A 22,307-nucleotide genomic window follows, 5' to 3' on the forward strand; every position below is an offset into this window, starting at 1 on the left:
ACAAACTGGTAAGTCTTTGCCCTCTTTCTTTTGAAAACAAAGCAACTTCATAGATTCATGACTGCAAAATATATAGGGTCAAGTCCACCTGAGAGACAGAAACCAAAGGAAGCCTTGGGCAACGTTTTCAGGGGTCATGCTTTTATGTCCTCTTGGAGAACTAAAACATCCCTCACATATAAGCACTGTAGATCCAGGGCAAGAGAATTAACAAAATATAACATGTTTATGTTACAGTTTCATCACCTGTTATAAATATTATAAGCTAAAAGATGATGCCACCTCTCTATTATTTCACAGGGTTTGTGCTTTCTATTTCTACAGTCACTAGATTATCACAGGGGTGTGGCAAGTATTTGTGCAACATGGAGTTATTGTTCTTACTGAGAGGAGGCTGCAATGGATGTCCAGTTTTTGAGCACCATCCTACAGGGTGAATGTCTGGGTGATCTGAGTCAATCCAGAAATCATAGATATGGCTCCAGCCATCAAAATGGATCTATAGGCAAACATCAAGAGATTGTAGACTTTAGAAATCATCTTTGGAGCATTAAACCAGCAGAGAGGAAGGTGCACGTTCTCTAATCAATGCATAAAGGCAGCTTCACATGGCACAGAGGGAGATGGGCCTCCATATTTTCACTTCAGATTGATCAATGATTTGAGGAACTGCATATCTGAAGGCCTACAGTCAACACCTGGAAGCCTTTAGATCATCCCAGCTTTGAGGGATGTGCCTCCAAACATATAGAACAGACCCAGTCAATTCATGGTGGAAAGATGGAGACCCACTTTTCACTTTAAATGTATCACATACCTCTAAGACACTGTACCTCACAAGTGGAAGATATGAGTCTTTTAGGTGCATGCAACATTCTAAAAAAGAGAGAGGAGTGAAAGCTATTGAATCCCCACATTTCACTCCAAATCCACCAGCATGCAAGCAAAAACAGCTTAGCTGGAATTCTGTTCATTCTGAAGTTTGTTTGGTCCATGGTGGCATGACATTATTCCTATTAAGGAGATACTTTATGTAACATATTCCAAATGGAATCAATGGGGAGTCTCAGAAAAATGCTATAAATTCTGGTTCCATTCTTCTTTTTTTCAGGTAGAACAACTTTTATCAGTAGAAAGTACATTAAGGTTTACAGAGGCCACATTCCTATCTTCTGAACCTGCACCTACTGTTTCCCAAGTTATTACATTTCCCACTCATCTACAAGTGAATGATGGTGTCACTTCTTATAATTTTGCCACTACATTTTACTTTTTGGCTTGCTCATTGGACCTCATCTCTTCCTTTGACAAATGCTTGTTCTTCTCATATCTAAATAAAAAGTACTCGGGACAGCATTATGAACACTGTTTGTGGGAAAATACTGGCGTCCCAGTGAGAATAGAAAACTTTTCTGGGTGCCAAATTCTTAATCAATGCTGACAGAAGCGTATCAGCTATCCATGACAGCATGTCTATGCACTGTGCATGGAAAGGAAGAGGAACAGATATTTATTTATTTATTCAATTTCTATAGCTGCCCATCTCAGCAAGTGACTCTACTACAGCTGCCTGGCTGTTGCCACATCTTTCTGGGTTACCTTCTGCATAGTACTGTATCGTGTCATCTGCTCTTGGATTTACTATTAGGTCCCAACAACATTATTACATTGATGCTATTTTTCCATTCTTATAAGTACCTGTGAGGTGACAACCATTAGCACAGAAGAACTTTACGACTGGTCTGCCAGTGTACATTGATATCTGCTGCTATAACAAATTAAGTGGATGCTGTAGCATGGTATTTGGCAATATTGTCCCTGAAATAAGGGGAAAGGCACCCTCAGGGTTGAACCAGCCCCTCTTCTGAGGTACTTCTGTGGGTGAACAGTGACTGGCCAATTAGGTCTCCTTGCTGCCACCACCTCTTCACTACAAACAGGTTTCTTCCTTCCCCACCAGCCCTCTGAGGAACCAGAAGAGGATCGAAGGGGAAATCCTTGCCTCACCCTGGGTCTGACTAAATACAGAAGGGAAACCAAACCAAAACTTTGGGAGTCTATAGCTCAGCCAAGCTCAGGCAGGTGTCAGAAGGCAACTGGTCAATTCCAGGATTTAAACAAAAGCCAACTTATAAGTCAACTTATAAAATAGGTTTCCACACACACAACACACAGTTTAAATAATAATAATAAAAATAAAAAAAAATCCCTAATGCAATTCTAAATAACTAACTTTCAACCTTGCCTGAGGTAACCCCCTCATTCAGCACTCTGGCCAACTCCCTCACCCAAGAGCCACCCCAAATTCTTCCTGCCAAAACCTGACCAAACCCTTCTTCTCCCTTATAGGCCCTCAGGGGTAAGGGGAGTCCCTCCGGGCACATCAGGCTGGCTTTTGATTTAAAGGGCCAGCTGCTCCCCGCTACAGGCCCTGTATGTTCTGCTCTGAAACAATAATCAGTTATGCATTAAGGAAAGCTGTATTCTACAAACAAATAACAATTATGCTAAGTAAACAAAGCTGCTTATTGTTGTTTTTAAGAATTTATTCTGCTTTTGCTTGTTGTAAGGGCTGACACTGGAATATATATTAAGTTCTCAGATTTCAGCAGGTACTGGAATTCAAAGATTTTCTTTCTAACCATAAGGCTATAAGTATTTTTTATAACCTTAAGAATGTGGAATTTAAATCCAGTATATGATGTGGTTTTTAGTGCATAATTGCAGAATACAAAAACAGAGCCCAGGCTGTCCTGAGCCATAGATGAAAGGCATACTTAGCTGATAAAGTAGGGTTTCAATCGAAGCAAATATTTGTAACTCAGGGTTAAACTGTGGAGTCCTTGGTGCTCTCTGAGCCTTGTTGTTTTCTTGCAGACATTTCATTGCCAGGCTAGGCAACATCTTCAGTGCAAAGAGGGAGTGAGCCTTGCTTTCTGTTTATATACCATAGTTTGTCCAGCTTGTGTTGGTGGAGGTGTTGTTCTCTCCTTGGGAGTTCCTTGATTGATGTTGTTTGCTGCTTGGTTGATTGACTGAGTTAATAGTTCCTTGATTAAGGTATAATGTACTGTTTGATTGTTCATCTGGTGTTAATCCTACTGTTAACCTTTGCATACCTGGGTGTTGACTGCTGGCGGGAAGGTGTTCTGGTCTTTTGGCTTTTCTATTGTCTCTTCTGAACGGTATGTAAATGTTGTTTACCTTTATGTGTCTGTTGATGGCTGCTTTGTCTGAGTACCAGGCTTCCAGGAATTCTCTAGCGTTTTTGGATTTCATCATAATAAAAAAGGAACAACTGGAGGAAACACATGAAACCAACAACATCTTCAATGGAATAAAATTCACAAAGGAAGAAGAAAACAACAACACACTACCCTTCTTGGACATCCTCATCAGTAAAGGAAATGATGGCAAGTTAGAAACACAAGTCTACAGGAAAGCTACCCACACTAACCAAGTGCTCCATTACCAAAGTAACAACCCAACCTCCCACAAGAGGAGCTGTGTAAGAACATTATTCAGATGAGCACAAACGCACTGTAGCAACCCAGAACACTGCAAAAAGGAAACAGACCACTTCTACAACATCTTCCAACAAAATGGATACCCACCCAACTTTAACAAATAGTGCCTGACCACTCAACCCACTACAGCACATCCAACACAAGCTATGAAAAGGATAACACTACAATACATCAAAAACATCTCAAAACAACCAACAGACTATTACAACCACATGGCATCACCATAGCACACAAACCAACTAAAACTCTTCAAAACATCCTAAGTAACCCAAAAGACCCAATAGACCAAGAAGAAAAAAACGAGTTATCTACAACATACAGTGTAAGGACTGTAGCAGCCACTATGTAGGACAGGCAGGCAGAAGACTAGCAGAGCGCATCCACGAACACCAATTAGCAGTCAGAAGACACAATGAGAACTCCTTAATCTCACAACACATGGACAGACTCAACCATAGTTTCAACTGGGAAACTGTGAGCATCCTAAACTAAGCCAAATCCAAAAACGCCAGAGAATTCCTGGAAGCCTGGCACTCAGACCAAGCAGCCATCAACAGACACATAGAGGTAAACAACATTTACATACCATTAAAAAGAGACAGTAAAAAAGCCAAAAGACCAGAACACCTTCCCGCCAGCAATCAACACCCAGATATGCAAAAATCAACACTAGGATTAACACCAGATGAACCATCAAACAGCACAATACACCCTAATCAAGGAACTATTAACTCAGGCAATCAACCAAGCAGCAAACAACAGCCCAATCAAAGAACTCCCAAGGAGAGAACAACACCCCTACCAACACAAGCAGGGCAAGCCACGGTATATAAACTGAGAGCAAGGCCCACTCCCTCTTTGCACTGAAGATGTTGCCTAGCCTGGCAATGAAACATCTGCAAGAAAACAACAAGGCTCAGAGAGCACCAAGGACTCCAAAGTAGGGTTTATACATTATGCTTATCCATAATATGGCTTGTTCAGTTTTGATTTAAGTCTGTTATGTGAATGCATCCCACTGTGCTTTAGTCAACAAACTATGACTTAGTATGGTGTGTAAATTTAGTCAAACTCTTGCTTTGTTTATGCAATGATGAAAGAAAAAAACATTTCTTCCAAAAAACCAAAAGCAATTAGAAGGTATATCTTTGTTAGGCCAACTCAAGGTTACAAAATAGCATGCAAACTTCTGAGCAGAAATGTGTACTCTTGCATTGTATTTTTATCACAAAGGGATTTTGGATCATTTTTCCTGATGCATTTCATTCACCATAAGTAAGCACACAATAAACACATGAATAAGATTTACTGTGCAAATAAGATTTACTGTTCAGAAAGAAAGGCATAAGCACAGAGCAGAAGAAAAGCCCACCTTTATTCTGTAGTCTTCTACATCCTCTACCCTAGCAACTCTGATTAGAGAGGGAGTCCTTCGATCCACTGCCTCCAATCTCATGTTGATCAGAAAGCCATGGGGCTGTCTCTAGAGTGACAAACAAAAAGTAAGGAAAACAAGGTAAGGAAGATGGTGCCTAAATCATATCCTCCACAACTAATTTTCCCCTGGCCTGATTCATCTTTTTGTATCAGAGAAATAATGCATGTTGTTTCTTACACTAGCATCTAAAACTTTCAACATTCCTAGATTCCAGAACTGCATTATCAAAATAGATTCCCCTGAAAAGGATGCTCAAAGGAAGAACCACTGTCTTCTGAACATTGACGTAAGCATACCCAAGGTTTTCCTCTTCCCCTCTATACTTCTGGAAAATATTTGGACACGTATAGCTGAGACTCGGGAAAAATAGAAACTACTCACCACCTTAAAGGCCCAAGTTGGTGCTGCAGAAGCACCTGTTTCTGACAAATATTTTTCCCAGCTGAAGTTCTCAGGGTTAGGGTAGTCTGGAAATGAAAATATCTGGGACATGAAAAAGTTTTGCTGGAGTGGCCTTAGAATAATTTACTAGTACTAATAGGTTCTCAGGAACTCAAGTTGACCATCAGTGTTAGCTACTGTTGGGCATAAATCATTGGCCAATTAATTCAAAACAAAACAGTGGTTGATTATGCCTAGCACATGAAAACACATCAATTTCTTATACTATAAATGGTTTTTCCAATACAGATGCCCTCCAGATGCAAGGACTTCAACTTCCATAAGCCTCAAAAATGGTCATGATGCACACCTCTAGAGCTTTCCAGGTTGGGGAAGGCTAAGCTACAAGTTCATGACTGATTTATAAAACATTCATCTAAAACAAGGATGAATGCTATTTGGGGTCTGTACTCCAAAAAGTGGGCAAACCTAGGGCAAAGAAGTGGGAGAAAAAAGGACAAAACAACTTTATATGTTATTTAAGTTAAATATAATATTACATTTTTATTACGTCAATTTTATTTCAGCATTTACTTTTAAAACTTCACTTTAGGAAATCATGTACTGACATCTATTTTAATAAAAATCCTTCCTATGATTTTATTGTACCTGTTTATTCTTGTATCTAAAAGAGTATGTATTTAAGAGGTAAATAGTGCTGTGAATTTTTATTTGATCACCAATCAATATCCATGATGGAAGGAGTATCCAGCTAGAAGACTTATAGGGCACTTCCTGTGCGCAGCAGCAGCTGTGGCAAAAGATGGAGTAGACAACACTTATGCATTATTCACCTTGTGGAGGAGTGAGAGGTTTTCCATGTTCCTGACACCAACCAACAGGATGAATGTAGGGGCTACTGGGATCACACCTGCAATAAAAATGTGTGATTATATAGTCTGTCTAAAGGTTGCTGGGGGAGTGAGGGAACCAGGCATTATTTTAATTATGTGCAACTTCATTACCTGCTTAAAAAATAGTAAGCAAAGGTAGGGTTTTTTTTATAAAGATCACATGTATAAAGGGGTAAGATTTACATCTCCAGCACAATCCTGACAAAATGTCCATTCCTGCCCTGCACATCATAACAATTAGTAATAGAAAAGTCTTGTTTGGGGCCAATGGTAACTTCCCCCTTCCCTGATTGGTAGGGAGGATTATCAAGATTTCAGCAGCAAGGTGCGACATGCTGCTCAGAGTGAAGACTCAATTGAACAAGGACTATGACACAGTGGGAGATGTATAATCCCTATTTCCACAATTCCTGAGAATTTTTACTAGAAAAATGTTTACCTTCTTGGTCAAGAAACATTCCAATTAGCCTTCACATTACCATCCCATGACTTACAATGGTTAGCCACAGTAGATAGAGTAATGTTGCTGTGTTCATCTCTCACCTACCAGTAGTCATATGTGTCATCCCAGTTGTCAAAGTGCACCAAAAAGCGATTGTCCACTACATCTGTCACTGTGGCCACGCATATCAAAGAGGGATTCATACGGTCCACTGCTTCAAGTTTCATCCCTACTTGGAATCCTATGGGCATAGCATTCTGAGGAATGAGAAGACAGAAAGTTAGGCACTTGTCACTCATGATCCAGGTGCTGCAATCCTATAATGTAGATGGGGCAATATATGAATACAGTTGTGCAACTATGTATGCAGAACTAATGTGAGACTGCATCAACAGAAGTAGGTAATAGCTACTTCTTTCCACTGACTTTCCACATGCACATGACATTTGAACCAAGTCAAAATAAGAGAAGGAAGGGGAAAAAGGGTATGTTCAGACAGGGCAATTCTTAAGGAAATGCAAAGAGTTCCTCAAGTTATTACAAAAACAAATTTGAAAACAGACCATAGTCCCATTGTCTTTATCATGACTAGTAACTTATAGTTCTCCCATGAACTACTTGGAGGTATGAACAACTCCAAGTAGTCTGAAGCAGCATGGTTAATGGTGAGGGATGGAAGGAACTGTAATTCAGTAATATCTAAAGGATAACAGATTCCTATCTCAAGTTTATATTGAATGGTAGGTGTTTCTCTCAGTCCTACCTGGAGATATAAGGGAATTATGAGGTAATCCTATGATGAGCCAGCAACTCACTGCAGTTGGAACTATTAAGGAATTGCTCGAGATGCAGAAAAGAGGGACTTAGTAATATTTCCAAACATAGTAAATTGGAAAATCTAAGTCATGGGCATTTTAATATTTCAATGAACACTCGAAAGATTAAAGGTGAATCTAAATGGAATTATCTGCTACTTTTCAGAATAATTTGTTCCCAACAGCAGATTCATCAACTTTAAAGGAGTTGCTGTTAATCACAAAGGTATAGGTTAAGGGTAGAGCTACAAGATCTCTCCTGCAAAACTGCATAATTATTAGATGGCAGGAAAGGGATGCAGAAAACTCTGACTCTCTGCTGTCATCTAATGGTTCTCTCGATTTTTGCAAGCCAAATATGGCAGCCCTAAGAGAGATTTGATCCAGTAAGTTACAACATTTACTATTAATCTAATGAAATTATTTAACTGGCTGATAGCTTTAATTATTATTGCAGGTGTGTCCACACTACTTATTTATTTGGATTCTGATTTTAGGGAAAGACTGAAGATCTGGTGAAGTGTTATTGTGGAATTCAAGTTGGGCTCTCTCTCATTACTATTTCAGGAGCAAGGAAAAGGGATTGATTTGTAAAAGAAGGCAGCAGCAGCACTCACACTTTCTGAACTCGCAAAGAGATGCTTGGGAGCTGCCTGAGCTTTCGTCATCTTCAGGTAATTGGCCCAGCTGAATTCATCTTCCTTGTAACCTAAACCCCCTCGCATAAAGGAGACAGAAGAGGAGACACAGCAACAGAAGTCCATCGTGTTTCCTTTTAGCTATAGCAGGGATCAACTTGTAAAATGACACTAAGGCCATTTTTTTCAGTGACTAAAATCCTGTGAAATTTCAGCAATTTCACAGGATGTTCGTGTTCTCACTCGAAAATTCACAATATTTCAGGCAAGAGTTTCAATATCTGAGATTGCCATTTTTATTCTGCAATTCATATTTCATTGTGCGCTTTTATGGATGACAGCTGGAGGGCTCACAAGCACCACATTGTGCCACCTGTGTTATGCAGCAATAGTGAATGAAGATGGTTGTTTCTAATGGTGCCTTTACTATATTGACTTCCCTTATAATAACACTGAGAACCTCAGAAGTAGCACTTTTACACTACTGTAGTAAGACACTCCAAACAAGTCCGGAGGTCTCTCACAAGATTAGGGTTAGGGTTCTTCTGATGCATATAGCTTTCAACGCTTGCAATGTGTACAGCTTGCACCATGAAGAGTTCTAAGAAATTTGAGCATATGCAACTAGCATAACATTTCAATTACCCTAATAAGGGTATTGCCACTGCTGAATTTGTTTTTTTGCTTCTCACAGTCAACGCTGTTACATCTGCTTTTTAAGTACGGCTGTGAACCCTACTTAACTTCATCTCAACAATCTGAAGATCAAAATAAAGTTAGTTTCTTTATTTGTTTTTATCCCTTATTTTGGACTGCAATTCTTCAGTCAAAAATGGTTGGGAAATATGCAGCAATGGCAAAATTAACAATATATATTCACAACAGAAGTTTAACCAAACTTAAGCAAGAATGGCTCCCATGTATACAATACATCACACAGCACGGCACATTTACAGTTCGGCTTCTAAGGGGGCTTAAATGTTTATAAACATTGTAAATTAGCAGCAGCACAAAAGGGGGAAGTTAAAAACCAAATAGTCTTTCTTTTTTATTATTTTTCCTTTCCTTTTTCCTTTTTTTTCTTTTTAGTTGCTGTGGCCTATTTTGTTTTGTCTATTTTCTTTTTTTTTTCTCAACGTGCATAAACAAGAAGAAGTAACAATACAATGGAGGCCTTAGTATTAAGTAAACAAATTAAGACAGAAATCTTTATTGTACAACAAGTATTTTGATGTAATTTGCAGCTGCTTCTTAATGTTATATTCTGCTTCAGATATAAAAACTAAATTATCTGATGCTTATTAATTCCAACATTTTAAATCATAGTTAATACTGATATAACACCTTTTCTTTTTTTAATCTTTAATGGTTTAAGTTATCTAAACAGTAGAATATTAATAATCTCTGGTCAGCACTATAAATACCACTGTATCAAAATAATATATTATGTATGTCTTATAACAATATAATAAAACATCATTGGGGAGAACTGCTTGCCAAAATGTGTAGGAAAATTTTTCTTGATCTTCATGGGGTCTTTTAAAAGAGTTACTCAGGGATATAAAAATAGGATGAAATTAACTTAGCAACTTAGCTCTGGCAAAACTAGAAACAGAAACCAAGAGATTCATCCATCTCTATATCACTCACTCCATCCCTATGAAAGGGTTTCATTCATTCACTCACTCCTTCATTCCTTTTGCCATCAGACAGGAAAACCTTTCCAAAGTGAGCCTGTAAACGCACTGTTGTAATCTACCTACCTTTGGGGGGTTGGAGTTTGTGTCCTGTTTTCTCAAACCAGCCAGCAGGATGAATATTGGGAGAGTCAGCATTCAGCCAAAAATCATGGCATTCAGAATAGCCATCAAAATGAAGCTGCATCCTGTAGCCACACACCTGCATGCAGGAAAAGCAACAGAAACAGATGGACTATCATATTTAATCAGCGTGTGCTGCTTTCCACTGATATTTATGCTATTTCATGAAGATGACAATCTTTTGACCCTGTTTTTAATTTTAGTGCTACTTGCAGCTAGGTTGCATAAATTACCCTAAAATGATTGGAGAAGCTTTAAAATAAGTACATTTATTTCATTTTATTTATTTATTTTCTATCCAGCCTTTATTATTATTATTTATTATAAATAACTCAAGGCAGGGAACATTCCTAATAGTCCTTCCTCCTCCTATTTTCCCCACAACAACCCTGTGAGGTGAGTTAGGCTGAGAGAGAGTGACTGGCCCAAGGTCTCCCAGCCAGCTTGCATGCCTAAGGTGGGACTAGAACTCTCTGTCTCCTGGTTTCTAGCCCAGCACCTTAACCACTAGACCAAACAAAGAAACTAGAGGCAAACAAGAGAATGGCATTCTTTAGGTGAGGTAGAACAATATACAATAGTATAAACCCATCTTACCTCTGCTACAGTGAGAATAAAATACATTGAAGGGTGCTGAGGATCAATCCCCTCCAGTTTCATTCCCACTTTGAAACCATTCTTGTTCTGGGTAACCAACTGATGCTAAAAGGAACAAATCACAAGAAAATGTAAGAGGTACGTAATATCTTCTAATGCTACAGTTATGCTTAATGGCACCATAACCATGATGGCAGGTCCCATATGTCTACAAAGGTTGCCTCATGTTTCTGCTTCTACTTGGAACAGAAGCTCAATACACATATTTTGAGGACTTGAAATATGTCAAAATGATAAACCTATCTTTGGCACTTTAACTTTGTACTGTGAAAAGTTAGCCACTAGTAAAAGAAGAGAATCTGATTTCATTTTTTTCTTCTGAAACAAAGCAACTTTATTTGCTACATTTAAATTTCACTTGACTTTTTAATCCTTTATGGTCCTAAAAAAACCTACCATACTGTATCTTGGTTTTAGAATGCATGCTCATTTCTCTAGATTCATTATTTTTTCTTTCTGATGAACATTATCACGAGTGTTTGTTTTTTCCTTCACTTTGCTTTAGACTGAAACTTGAGCAATATGCCTATGTTTAGGAATAAATCTCTCTGATAAAAAGAGGTTCCTGCAGCAGCCATACGACCATCATTGGAACCAGGAAGACTAATCAGATTCTCTAAGATTAGGGGAAAAAATCCAATATAACAGCATAAATATGTTGATTGACAGCAGAATATCAAAGCTGTACAGAGGTAGTAGGTAAAAGAAGACTGTAACTCACTTCCTGGAACAGATTTAAAGGGGCAGCTGTGGCTTTTTGTTCTTCTAGGTAGGATGCCCAGGTCCAACTTTCCGCCTTCTCACTGGAAACTAAAAATGGAACAAATGAAACTTCCAAAACATTATGTTAATTGACATTTAGACATCTAGGGCAAGGTTTAGGAAACCTCCTCTCTCCAAAATTGTAACCCTCAACTGCTTTCAGCTGTTGAAGACTGAATGATGCATGTTACTCAAAAGTATCAGGGTCTTCCTTTTATTCTGCACTTGTACTTTCTGGCTGCAGATACCATCCTGCAGATGGGACATTATCCCGTCTTTGCAGGCATAGCCAGATTGCTTCTCAGAATGAACAGGTAAGAAAAGCATAACCTCTGACAGGCAGTATGAAGAATACTCCCTCTTTTCTAAGAGAGGAACGATAAGGAAAGGTAGACAGACTGAACTCACCTTCTGCACTGTTCCATTTTTATAATCAAACTGAGAATGGGAAAGGCAGAAAATGAGGCAAAGGAAGAACCCTTCCTTATATCCTGCTGGGCTCAGGCCAACAGTCCAGAAGGGGGAGGAACATGTTTTTTGTTTTTTGTCCCTGTCCCCCTTCTTCCCCCGGACTAGAAGGAAGGCAAGGTTTTTAAAAAGCCCTATTGCTCTAAACACTATCAGTTCAAAACTCTATAGCAGTGCCTCTCAACCTTGGCAACTTTAAGATGTGTGGACTTCAACTCCCAGAATCCCCCTGCCAGCCATGCTGGCTGGGGAATTCTGGGAGTTGAAGTCCACGCATTTTAAAGTTGCCAAGGTTGAGAGACACTGCTCTATAGGATCCAGTTCTGACCCACAACCAGAATGTCTTTTTGTCATTAGAGAAGCACTGCGTTGAGGGAGTTCCTTTCTCTACAATTTGTTTCTCTAAAGCACTGCATCCTATGTCCCCAAGATGTCTTCCCAGGACCAAAGGATCACAACCTTAATCTATAGTGCTTTTGTTGGCTGAAGTATTCATAAAAATAAGGAGTTATCCATTTTGTCCACATGAAATACACTTACTCGTATTTTCCAGTATCCCGATCAGTCAGCAAAAAGGTACTGGGATGACTTATGAGGTCCAGCACTTATTTTTAATTGCATTATTTTGTTTTATTAAAACAATTAGCTCTATGAAATATTTTTAAACACAGTAGATGATGATGATGATGGTGATGACAAATAGTAGTACTAGTATTACATTAGCTAAGAACAGCTTTCATTTGTGTACCAGTAACCTATATCAGTAGGACCATCATTAACCTTAGGTTAAAGATCTAATCTCTCCAACTGAAAATTAAGGACAGCTGAACTATATAAATAAATATGGGAAGCTCACATGTTATGTTATATAAATATATTCAAGAAGAAAGTCCCAAAAGTGCAGATACATGTGTTGGCTCTGAATGGCTTGATGTGAAAATACCTGTTGTGGTACACATGGCTCCCAGAGTTGCACCTGGCCCTTTGTTTTTGACATTCCAGAAGGCACTGAAAACTCTTCTTTTCAAGCAAGTGTTTGTCACTGAAGTCTGGTGGCTACTGGACAACCATCCGTGGTTTTGTTTTGACATTTCTTTTTACACTAGGGGAGCTGACAAGGTTCTTTGTTGGGAAGTAAAGATTAGTAATGAATGAGGTACTGTAGATGTTTTATGTATAATGTTTTTATACTGTATGTCCTGTCTCAGGCCAGGCAGACGCAAATACACAAGAGACAGTTGCAAACTTTTACTTATAACAAGCAGCAACAAAAGCAGTGTGCAGACACACGCACATTAAGGCAACCAAGTTCTCACAAGTCCGGCAACTTTCCTAAATAAAGAGTTCAAAGTCCAGGGGGCAGGCACAAGAATGGTCAGGCAGTCCAGGAGTCCAAAGCACAGTGGGGGTTATCAGCCGGTCCAGGTTCACAGTCAGAAGGCAAGGCACAGAGAGTCGGAGTTAATGAACGGTTGTTTCCAACAGCAGTCTTGGGCTCGTAGCTCTTCTTAAATAAGAGCAGCCCTGGTGGGGCTCATTCAGGAGGGCGAGACTGCTTCCTTGCGAGTAACCTCACTGACTTCTTCTGTTCTGCTCTTCGTTCTGCTCTCTGTGCTCCTGCATTGGGAGGGGGTGGCAGTTCCGAGCCCTCATCTTCTCTGAGCAGTGGCAGCTCTGTTGATTGCTGGTTGGCCCCGCCTCCTCTGCCTGCTCAGGCGGCTATTTGTCCGGTGACCCCAGAGCTGACTGCTCGTCCTCCAAAGCCACTTCAGGAGTCATTACATTCAGGAGTCCTTGTTGCAAGACTCATGCGTTAAACAGCCTCATCTTCTGACTCTGAATCCGAGCCCCCTGTGTCACTGTACACTCCCCAGAGTCATTTTGAGAAGGCAGCAAAGGCATGCTTCTAAAACCAAGAAACGCCCCATCCAATTTAGCTATAAAACTGGACTGAATTACTCTTGACAGACTAACCCAACAGAAACTTTGATACCAAGTCACTCCAAATGATTTAGTCCCCACCTTCCATAAAGCAGAACTAAACAAGGAATACCATTTCATATTTGGGGAAGGAATCTGGTTAATAAAGATGATATTGTGGTTGCTCAAACAGGGAAGCTGTGCTATATGCTTACCAAGCTGACTGGCATTCCATTCTTCATTACCATTATTAGCCGCAGGAAGTTCTCCTCCAGAGCAGTTTGTCTCCTCCTGCTTTAGTTCCTAAGTCACACAAACAAAGTCTCTTACTTATAGGGATACCAGGAAGTTGGGGGAGGCTTTCTTAGAAGGGGAAAGCTACACACTTGGGAGAAGGGACAGGACAATAATTAAAGATGATTAAATTCCAACTTACGTTACATTGAATATATACAAATAACAGACTACAAGCTATACAAACAAAAAGACTACAGAGGTCTTTTTGAAGACCTCTGTAGTCACTCCCAAAGTTTGGATGGTGGGTTACCTGCAGCCTTGGGGTTTCAGATTATGTCCCCTAGCTTTATGTGATCAATTTCAGGTTACCCCTTGTAACAAATAAATCAAAGAATCTTGTGATACTCTAAAGACATTTATGATATAAGCTCAAGGCATAAGCTTTTAAAATTCCCTTCATCAGATGTGCGAAGAGTTATAAATGCCTGTGAGGGGTGACACAGATTGCAAACAGTGGGGGCAAAGAAAATAAAACACAGATATGAGAATATCCTTATTACAATGGCATTCTTGAAATATTTGCTGGGTATGACACAGACATTCTCACATAGGTGAGTGCTAAAGAGTCTTGATTGCTCTTTAAGCCACAGGAAAGAGAGCTGTACCTCTTGCTAACTGCAAGAAGCCTTGAAGGCACCAAGAGGAGTATTGCTGACTTAGTGTTGCCTACAGGCTCCATGTTGGTGGTCCAGGACTTATCATAAATTTGCTAAGTCTTTACGATGCCACAAGACTCTTTGCTTCTGTAAGATCAGTTTCACTGTGATGATACATAATGAAAACTTGCACTCCGCAAATCTTTAAAATATTAAGTTACTGTAAAAGAGAAGTAGAAATGCTGCCAAATGCAGCTAAAACCAAGGCTGAATTGCTCTTTGAAGGAACTTGCAACTTAAGGCAAATACAAACATGGTACAGGAGATCTGTGAGTATATCTTTAAGTTATTTTTAACTTGAAATCAGCCAAAAGAAAAAAGAGACTTCCAACGTTTTGCTGGTGTATAGAGGGAAGGGGTATAATATTGCTGCACCATTGCAAAATTCCACCACACTTGTTATCAGTCATACTCCTGGAAAGAGATGTACCAGAATTACGCCCAGGCTTTATCCCCCATAAGGATAATTGCAGCTTGGCTCTGCATGTGTATATTTGTGTAATGGTATGAGTGTGGGAGTATGATTTCAATCAGGAAAACAAAACAGTCATCCTGCTTGGGATATGGCTCCACTCAAAACTAATGCTCTCTGCAGTGTTTTGATGTGGAAGAAAAAACTAAGGGGCAACATTTGGTTCCAGATTCCTTGCATCACATTAGTTTTAGCCCTGTGCTGCATTTGCAACCTAGGAATGCTTCTAGAAGTTCTACAAATAATACAATTTCTAAACAAGCAGTGATGATGTATTGATACATGGGGTGAAAAATCCACAGCTGGGAAATACTTTATTAGGAAAGGAAGGGAGGGAGGATGGGGAGAGAGAAAAGAAAAGAAAAGAACTTAGTCAAGCTGCATAAGCTACTGCTTTTGGCTTATCCTGCAGATAGCTGAGGTTTTACAATGAATTCAAAGATAAAACCTAATTTAATACAGCCTTGTATCAGGGGTAGCTTAGCCAATGCCCTCCAGATGTTTTGTACTACAAAGCTCCTTTCAGTTCAAACCATCATATAAAAGAATACAGATTATAAACTATATAGTACAAAACATCTGGAAGATACCAGGCTTGTGTAATGTGCACAATTCTCAGCAATGGGTAAGACAATGTTTATTAGTAATTATCCTGCAGCATAATGAATAAGAATTTATAAATATGTTTATAATGTATAAATATGTAAGTTTAAAAAGTTAAACAATTATTGAGTAATATTTTTTTTCAAAACCACAAATTATGGGTAGGCCTCTTTCAAATGACAGCTGGCTTTGAACCTGTCCAAAACTGTCAGCACTATTTTTATTAGTGTACAGTGCAGCCTGACTGTCCTCACCATCTCCCTTTGACCCAGCAGAACTCTGTCCAGCTGGCCAACAGGGGACTACATGAAATGGCCTCCATCTAGCACCCTGCCTTGTTTTTCCCCATTGTTTTTGTTTTTTTGCAAAGAGTCAAAATATAAGCACAAAGAAAAAAACAAGAATTGATTATTTCATCTGGTGCAGCAAAGCTACTTCTGAAGGCAACCAGTGGGAGGTAGGGAAACAATGACAAGGTGCCATGGCACATCCATCTTAGTAAGTGAATGGATACCCCAGGATCAGTGCCATACTTGTATAGTCCACATTTAGATGACAACAGTCACTTAGAAGTAGGGAAACAGGAATCTTGATCCCTGAGGGGATGGAAGAGAAATATTAACATCTCTTTCCTCTCTGAAAGTCCTATAGGTTATATGTGCAAATGGATATGCATGTGTCATGTTGTGCCCATGCTCCATTCCTTCATACCTGTGGTGCACCAAAGAGCTTTAAAACAGCTGTACCTCCCTCTCCCGCCCCCCTAAAAAGTTGCCCATCCCTACTCTGTAGTGTCCACTGGTCAAAGCTATGGCTCCATGGTATGACTGGCCCTAATTTAGGCCAATCAAATGAGTGAGCAAGCATGCATACCAGGAAAAAAAATGCTGCTATCAGATTCTACTGCAAATACATGCAAGAACATCCCAGTCACACCATTTGCTCTGACTCTTCCTCTTCCTCCTCTGAAGGGCTTTGATAATCTTTCCTCTTCCGTTTCTTTACCGGCTTGAGAAGTTCAGTAGTGTTGGTGATGCCAGCAGAGTTCTCCACAATGACAGACCTGCAAAACCAACACCCAAACTTGGAGGTTCTCCAGATAATGTTTTTCAAGCAATGAGAGCTGTGTTTATCCTTAATAGTAGAACTTGCTACTGCAACAATATTAACTTAATTCAATATACATTTTTTTTTCAAGAAAGACACCCCCAATGTTAGCATTTTCAAACATTCAGAATACCACCCCTATTTACAGTACTTCCACTAGAGGACACTGCAATAAAACCTTAGATGAAATGGGTTCATGCAATTCAATTCCATATCTAAACCAGCATGCTAGTTAGAAAATCAAGACCAATCAACATAGGTAATAAATCCATGCTTGACCTTCAAGGCTACAAAGTAACTTTGACATCATCTTATGCTTACACTATCCCCTTCCTAAACAAAAGAAGAAACTAAAATGCTTCAGACTAGATGAAAAACACTTGAAACTGGAAACATTCATTCTGGTGAAATTATCAGAAAATGTACTTTGGCAAGGGTGATGTGATTCCTCTATTACACATTCCTATACCCCTTAAAAAATCTTCAGGTCAAAAGATCACCTACAGAGAAAGTCCACTTAATATATGCGTATATTGTCTTTGTCCACAATTCACTAAATTCTGGGAGTTGAAATCCACACATCTTAAAGCTGCCAAGGTTGAGAAACACTGATGTAACTTATGTTACATAAATTTGTCTATAACAGATATTCAGCATTAATGGATGCTCTTCTGCCCAACTGCTCCTTTAAAACAAGATTTACAGTATTTCTTTCTGTCCATGGAACAGAGGGAAAACAACAGGAACAAGATGTAGAAAAGTGCGTTAGTTCTCCTTCTCTCCCTACCTCCTCCCCCCACCCCCTTCAAAGGTAGCATCTTTATTACCTTTCTTTGAACTGCCGGTGACAGTTCTCACTGCAAAACGCCCTGCCTTCCTGGGCTGACCCAGAAACATTTCTCCGGCCACAGGTATTGCAGTGGCACAGGTTGTCCACAGTTGGAAGTTTAAGAGGTTCTGGAACATCTGACTCTAAAGAAATCAAAAAGTGAAAAGCTTAAATAAGCCACATCAATGTTACGATAATGAGAACGTTTTCTGGGTCAGGCCAAATTGCAGAATGACAAACCAGTGGGCTGAGCATGCTATAAGAAGCTCAGGGTATGTTCTGTGTCAATTACTCAGACATATTTTAGGCCAACGATGCAAAATGAACAGCCTGACAGCATCTCTTTCATAGCTCAGACCATGATCAGAGTGTGTGAAGCTCAACATTTGGATCATTCCTTTTGCATTTTTCAGCATTTGTGGGGTTTTAAGTATCAGAATGGCACCTTAAGCTTTGCAAAGGTTGAAGGAATTTACTTTATTACTTAAAACTCCAAAATTCCACTCCACCAATGGTCCCTGGAATCATCCATTTTGAAATGCAGCCCTTTATGTTTTGCACAAAGCCTGGTGAAGCCTCAAGCAGACAGAAGCTATGCATCCCTGATGCATGTCGGTTCATGATTAATAGTTACAATGATTACTGCATAGGGACAGTATGCACATTATGGTTTCTGGAATACTGTCCAACCCCTTAATAGCAGCTCCGACTTGGGTCACATGACGATGAGGGAGGGGGGCTTAAGAATGGAGCAGTCAGCAGCATTCTGAGTTGCTGCCTGATGCCTCTTTCACAGCATTTTTACATTAGGAGAATTTTTACGGATTTTTTTTCCTCTGCAACCCCTTGCTGAATCCAACCAATTTTTAAAGTCAATCTTCTCCTGCCATATCAGATTGGTATATTTCTGTTCATTTTTCAGGGAGTTATCCTGCTGATAGATAGAAAGATGGACAGATTATCTGAGACCTTCACATAATTTCTTTGTAACAGTCCACTGGGGCTGGAAAGAACTAAATGGTACACAAACACATGTTATCCTGAGGAACAAACACTGACTGATCAGGACTAGATGAAACGAATGTTTGAGAAAGTTATAACTATATAATTCACATTTCCCAGGAAATCAGGACATCTATGAAATTCATGCAGTATTAAGAGCAATTAGTCATGGCTTTTAACATTCTACATATTGCCATGCTCTAGTAGAACTTACTCTAGTAGAAATGAGTATATGAAGGTTTATACGCTCCCCCCCCCAATCCTTACCTGGAGTCCTGATGGGATTGCCCTTGCAGGTAAGTACCCCTCCATCATCCCCATTTCTTTCTGACTGACACTCCTGTATAGGCTCTGCGGGTGAAGGTTTGTCAGCGCCGACTACTTTCACTGTCCCATATTCATTTATTCGAAACTGCGTCAATAAAAGATGGAAAGAAAAAGTTACGGGGGACTAAGCAGACAATTTGGGGCAGGACAGAATTATGAGGGAGTGAAAACAAAGCACTTTTCCTCCACTCAGCTTAGGAAAACACACCTGGAATCATCTTGGTTTACCTTCACAGCCACTTTGTGAGGTAAGCTGAACTGAGAAACAACGGCTGAACCAATGTGTGCTTTGGATATGTTTATATGACATGTTAACACGCATGACAACATCACTAAGTAGTTCAGGAATAAAGGGGATGCTTGTAAGAATACAGATTTAGTAAAAGAATGTTGTAATGGAAGACCATTTGGTATATTTAAGATGCTTGCCCAAATCCCTTTAAAAAATTTTCAGTGATTCTACAACACTGTTAAATAATCAATCTCAAATTGGAACTGCACTTTTAATTAAGCATATAAATACTATTGAGGGTACCTAGGAATAAGTGTCATGCTCCAACAAAAGACTCTGAATGCCAGACCCAGGCTCTCATCATGTATGCCCCTTCTATGTGCTATTGAAAAGCCTAGTATACTATCAACCAAGCACTACTCCTGAAATTTGCCCAATGGAATACAAACATGAGAACTAAAAAAAAAAGTCTTCATTGATTTACCCTTAGGTTGCTCCCAGGGAGAGTGGCTATCCCATCTTTCCATTCCAGATCCCGGATGGTGTTGCAAATCTGTACTCCACTGATCTGAGGGATGACTGTTGCTGTGATGGGCTCATTCCCCACACATTCTCTTGGCCTCTCTGCCCCCATGTTTTTCTGGGCTTCTCGGGGGAATCGCTGGATTTCTAAGGTGTTCACTGGAAGGTTTACAGTGGTTGTGGTTGCTGAAGAAGACGAAAAGCAGGACATCATAAACATACTGAGATAGATAGATAGATAGATAGATAGATAGATAGATAGATAGATAGATAGATAGATAGATATGCAAAAAAATTATCCCTGAGCAAAGGTAGTCAGATTTCATTACAGAGCAATATAATCCAGATACAGCTGAGTGCTGAAAGGGAACGTGAATGGAGTGGGAGGTTCCTAACCTTTGTAGGTAGTGCAAAATCAATGAGTCACATCAGGGCAAGGGTGGGTAAGCTGCAGGTGATTAATACCCAGCATCCCTTTTTTGCTCCAGGGTCCCCCTGCAGTGAATAGGACAACACTTTTGCCCATTGTTTGGCACTTTGGGGAGGTTGGAACTTTTTATCTCTTAAACCCTCACAAGAATAGGGCTGATTTCCCTCCAAAATTTTGTCTCTGCCCATTCCAGTGTGTTATGATATCACAGGTCATCAAAATGTTACTCAGGCCCCTGTAATGCCAAAATAAATAAATGCATAAAATAAAATGTAACCCGCCCCTCTTTTTTTCAAGCAAAGTTTCCATTACTGCCTTAAGGGGTGGAATACATTCTAAAACCTTAGCATGCTCATACTTGAATGCTTAGCTTGGTGTTCTTCCAGATGCCCTGGACTATAACCTCATTATCTTTGGTGATTAGAATAGATGGGAGTTGTAGTCTAACATGCCTGCAGATGCTAAGTTGCTTAAAATCAAGATAGGTAAATGCAAGATTCTTCCTTCTCCCAAGAATGCTATAATCAATAGATGCATATAGGGGATCTTAAGTCTCAAAAGCAAATGTTAGTAATATAATGATAAAATATTATGAATGCTGAAAGTCCTTAGGGTCCATGATCTATTATTGTAAATATTAATAATAATAATTTTCTGGTGTAATTATGGCACCCACTGATTGCAATGTATATTTCATTTATTCTCTGTACTTTATGTGCTCATAAACCTGGGTTTCTTCATGAAAAGGTCAAAATTCAAGCAAACTATATTGTTGCGACACCTTACAACTTTCTAGAAATTTTTTCATTAATGTATGAGCAACTTGAAAAATGTAGAACCAACAAAGGCTGAAAGATACCTAAATGAGGAAAATTGGCTCCACTGTGTAGGTGATCTGACACTACGGGCATAAAAATGGAAAAAAGGAACTGGAGGATACAGTGAAAAAGAACTGGAAGCAGAAGAGTAACAAAACTTGAGCATTTTGAGCACTCACCTGGGATGATGAAGGTAGTTGCTGGTAAGTGGGCATTTTGCACAGTATTCTCACTGGCCACTAAATGGACACTGACCTCCCCAGTCACATTCCCTTTTGTGCTTCTTATCACCTCCATTTCTGCTCGTCCATCCATCACTTTACCTAAAGACACAAGATATAACTGGAACCAGCAGGCAGAGATCCCATGAAACCATAGGGGAATTAGTACCATCCCTTATGCCAGCCTTCTCTGATTTTGTGACCTCTACTTTATTAAGATTGCAGCTCCCAGAATTCCCAGCAGGATAGACAACAGAGAGCTCCTCCATTACAAAATAGCTGCCAAGGTGGGCACTGCCAATATTAATACTCAATTATGAGACAATCATGGGTGGTGGTGGTGGTGGTGGTGGGATTTCTTGCTATCCCTTCTAGTCCCACTTCTCTACTTTCCCAGCTTAGTTTTGTCTCTCCTGGGCAGATGAGCATACTTTCAAATAAAGCACTAGGCTTCAGCCCATCCACTAGTTTTGTTTTCTATGAATGCCTATAGAACCATACCTGGAAATGAGGCTGAAGATGGGGCCTAGGACTTTGCAGCATGCCAACTTTCCCCTATCTTTTTAAGCATCTAAAATAAAGACATAAATAAAATTGGGGGCAGGGGGACAGAGTGCCTGGATGGGGCACCTCTAGGGGCACCACACTGCCTATTCCTATCATAAAGTGTGTATTCATATATATGCATAAGTTACTGAGTGTGACAACCTCCTAGTTTTTCAGCAGAACAACAGTTCTCTCTGAAGTGTCTGAGAAATTGACTCTATGCTGAGAAACTTGAATATATGGAATATAGTTCTTATTTTTCAAAAACGCTTCTCCCATTTATTCAATGGCACAACTAATGAAAATTTTTGTTGCTGCAGTAGTGTTACTATACAGTTGCTTATTGTTTAACTCTTCATAACCTCCTGGACCTCAGTTTGCTATATTGTCTGTCTGTAACTATCATGAGTTCTTGCAAACTCATGCTTATGTCAACAGTGATAGTCTTTAGTCTAATGAAAAC

General features: G+C 39.6%; 1 protein-coding gene across 1 annotated transcript in view; it reads right to left on the reverse strand.

Annotated features, from left to right (window-relative positions):
- The window catches only part of L3MBTL1 (L3MBTL histone methyl-lysine binding protein 1), a 34,611-nt gene extending 13,219 nt beyond the window's left edge, over nucleotides 1–21,392 (reverse strand). The window contains exons 1-15 of the mRNA XM_063297186.1: nucleotides 21,257–21,392; nucleotides 19,792–20,015; nucleotides 19,016–19,160; nucleotides 17,745–17,883; nucleotides 16,747–16,873; nucleotides 13,998–14,085; nucleotides 11,354–11,442; nucleotides 10,573–10,677; nucleotides 9,919–10,054; nucleotides 8,135–8,226; nucleotides 6,808–6,959; nucleotides 6,201–6,277; nucleotides 5,347–5,432; nucleotides 4,900–5,010; nucleotides 385–499 (exon numbers count right to left, since the gene is read on the reverse strand). Coding sequence (XP_063153256.1) covers nucleotides 385–499; nucleotides 4,900–5,010; nucleotides 5,347–5,432; nucleotides 6,201–6,277; nucleotides 6,808–6,959; nucleotides 8,135–8,226; nucleotides 9,919–10,054; nucleotides 10,573–10,677; nucleotides 11,354–11,442; nucleotides 13,998–14,085; nucleotides 16,747–16,873; nucleotides 17,745–17,883; nucleotides 19,016–19,160; nucleotides 19,792–20,015; nucleotides 21,257–21,392 — 1,822 coding nt within the window. The remainder of the gene's footprint in view (nucleotides 1–384; nucleotides 500–4,899; nucleotides 5,011–5,346; nucleotides 5,433–6,200; nucleotides 6,278–6,807; nucleotides 6,960–8,134; nucleotides 8,227–9,918; nucleotides 10,055–10,572; nucleotides 10,678–11,353; nucleotides 11,443–13,997; nucleotides 14,086–16,746; nucleotides 16,874–17,744; nucleotides 17,884–19,015; nucleotides 19,161–19,791; nucleotides 20,016–21,256) is intronic.
- Nucleotides 21,393–22,307: the final 915 nt, after the last annotated feature.

Source organism: Candoia aspera, chromosome 3 (genome assembly GCF_035149785.1).
Source record: "Candoia aspera isolate rCanAsp1 chromosome 3, rCanAsp1.hap2, whole genome shotgun sequence".
Taxonomy (NCBI): Eukaryota; Metazoa; Chordata; class Lepidosauria; order Squamata; family Boidae; genus Candoia; species Candoia aspera.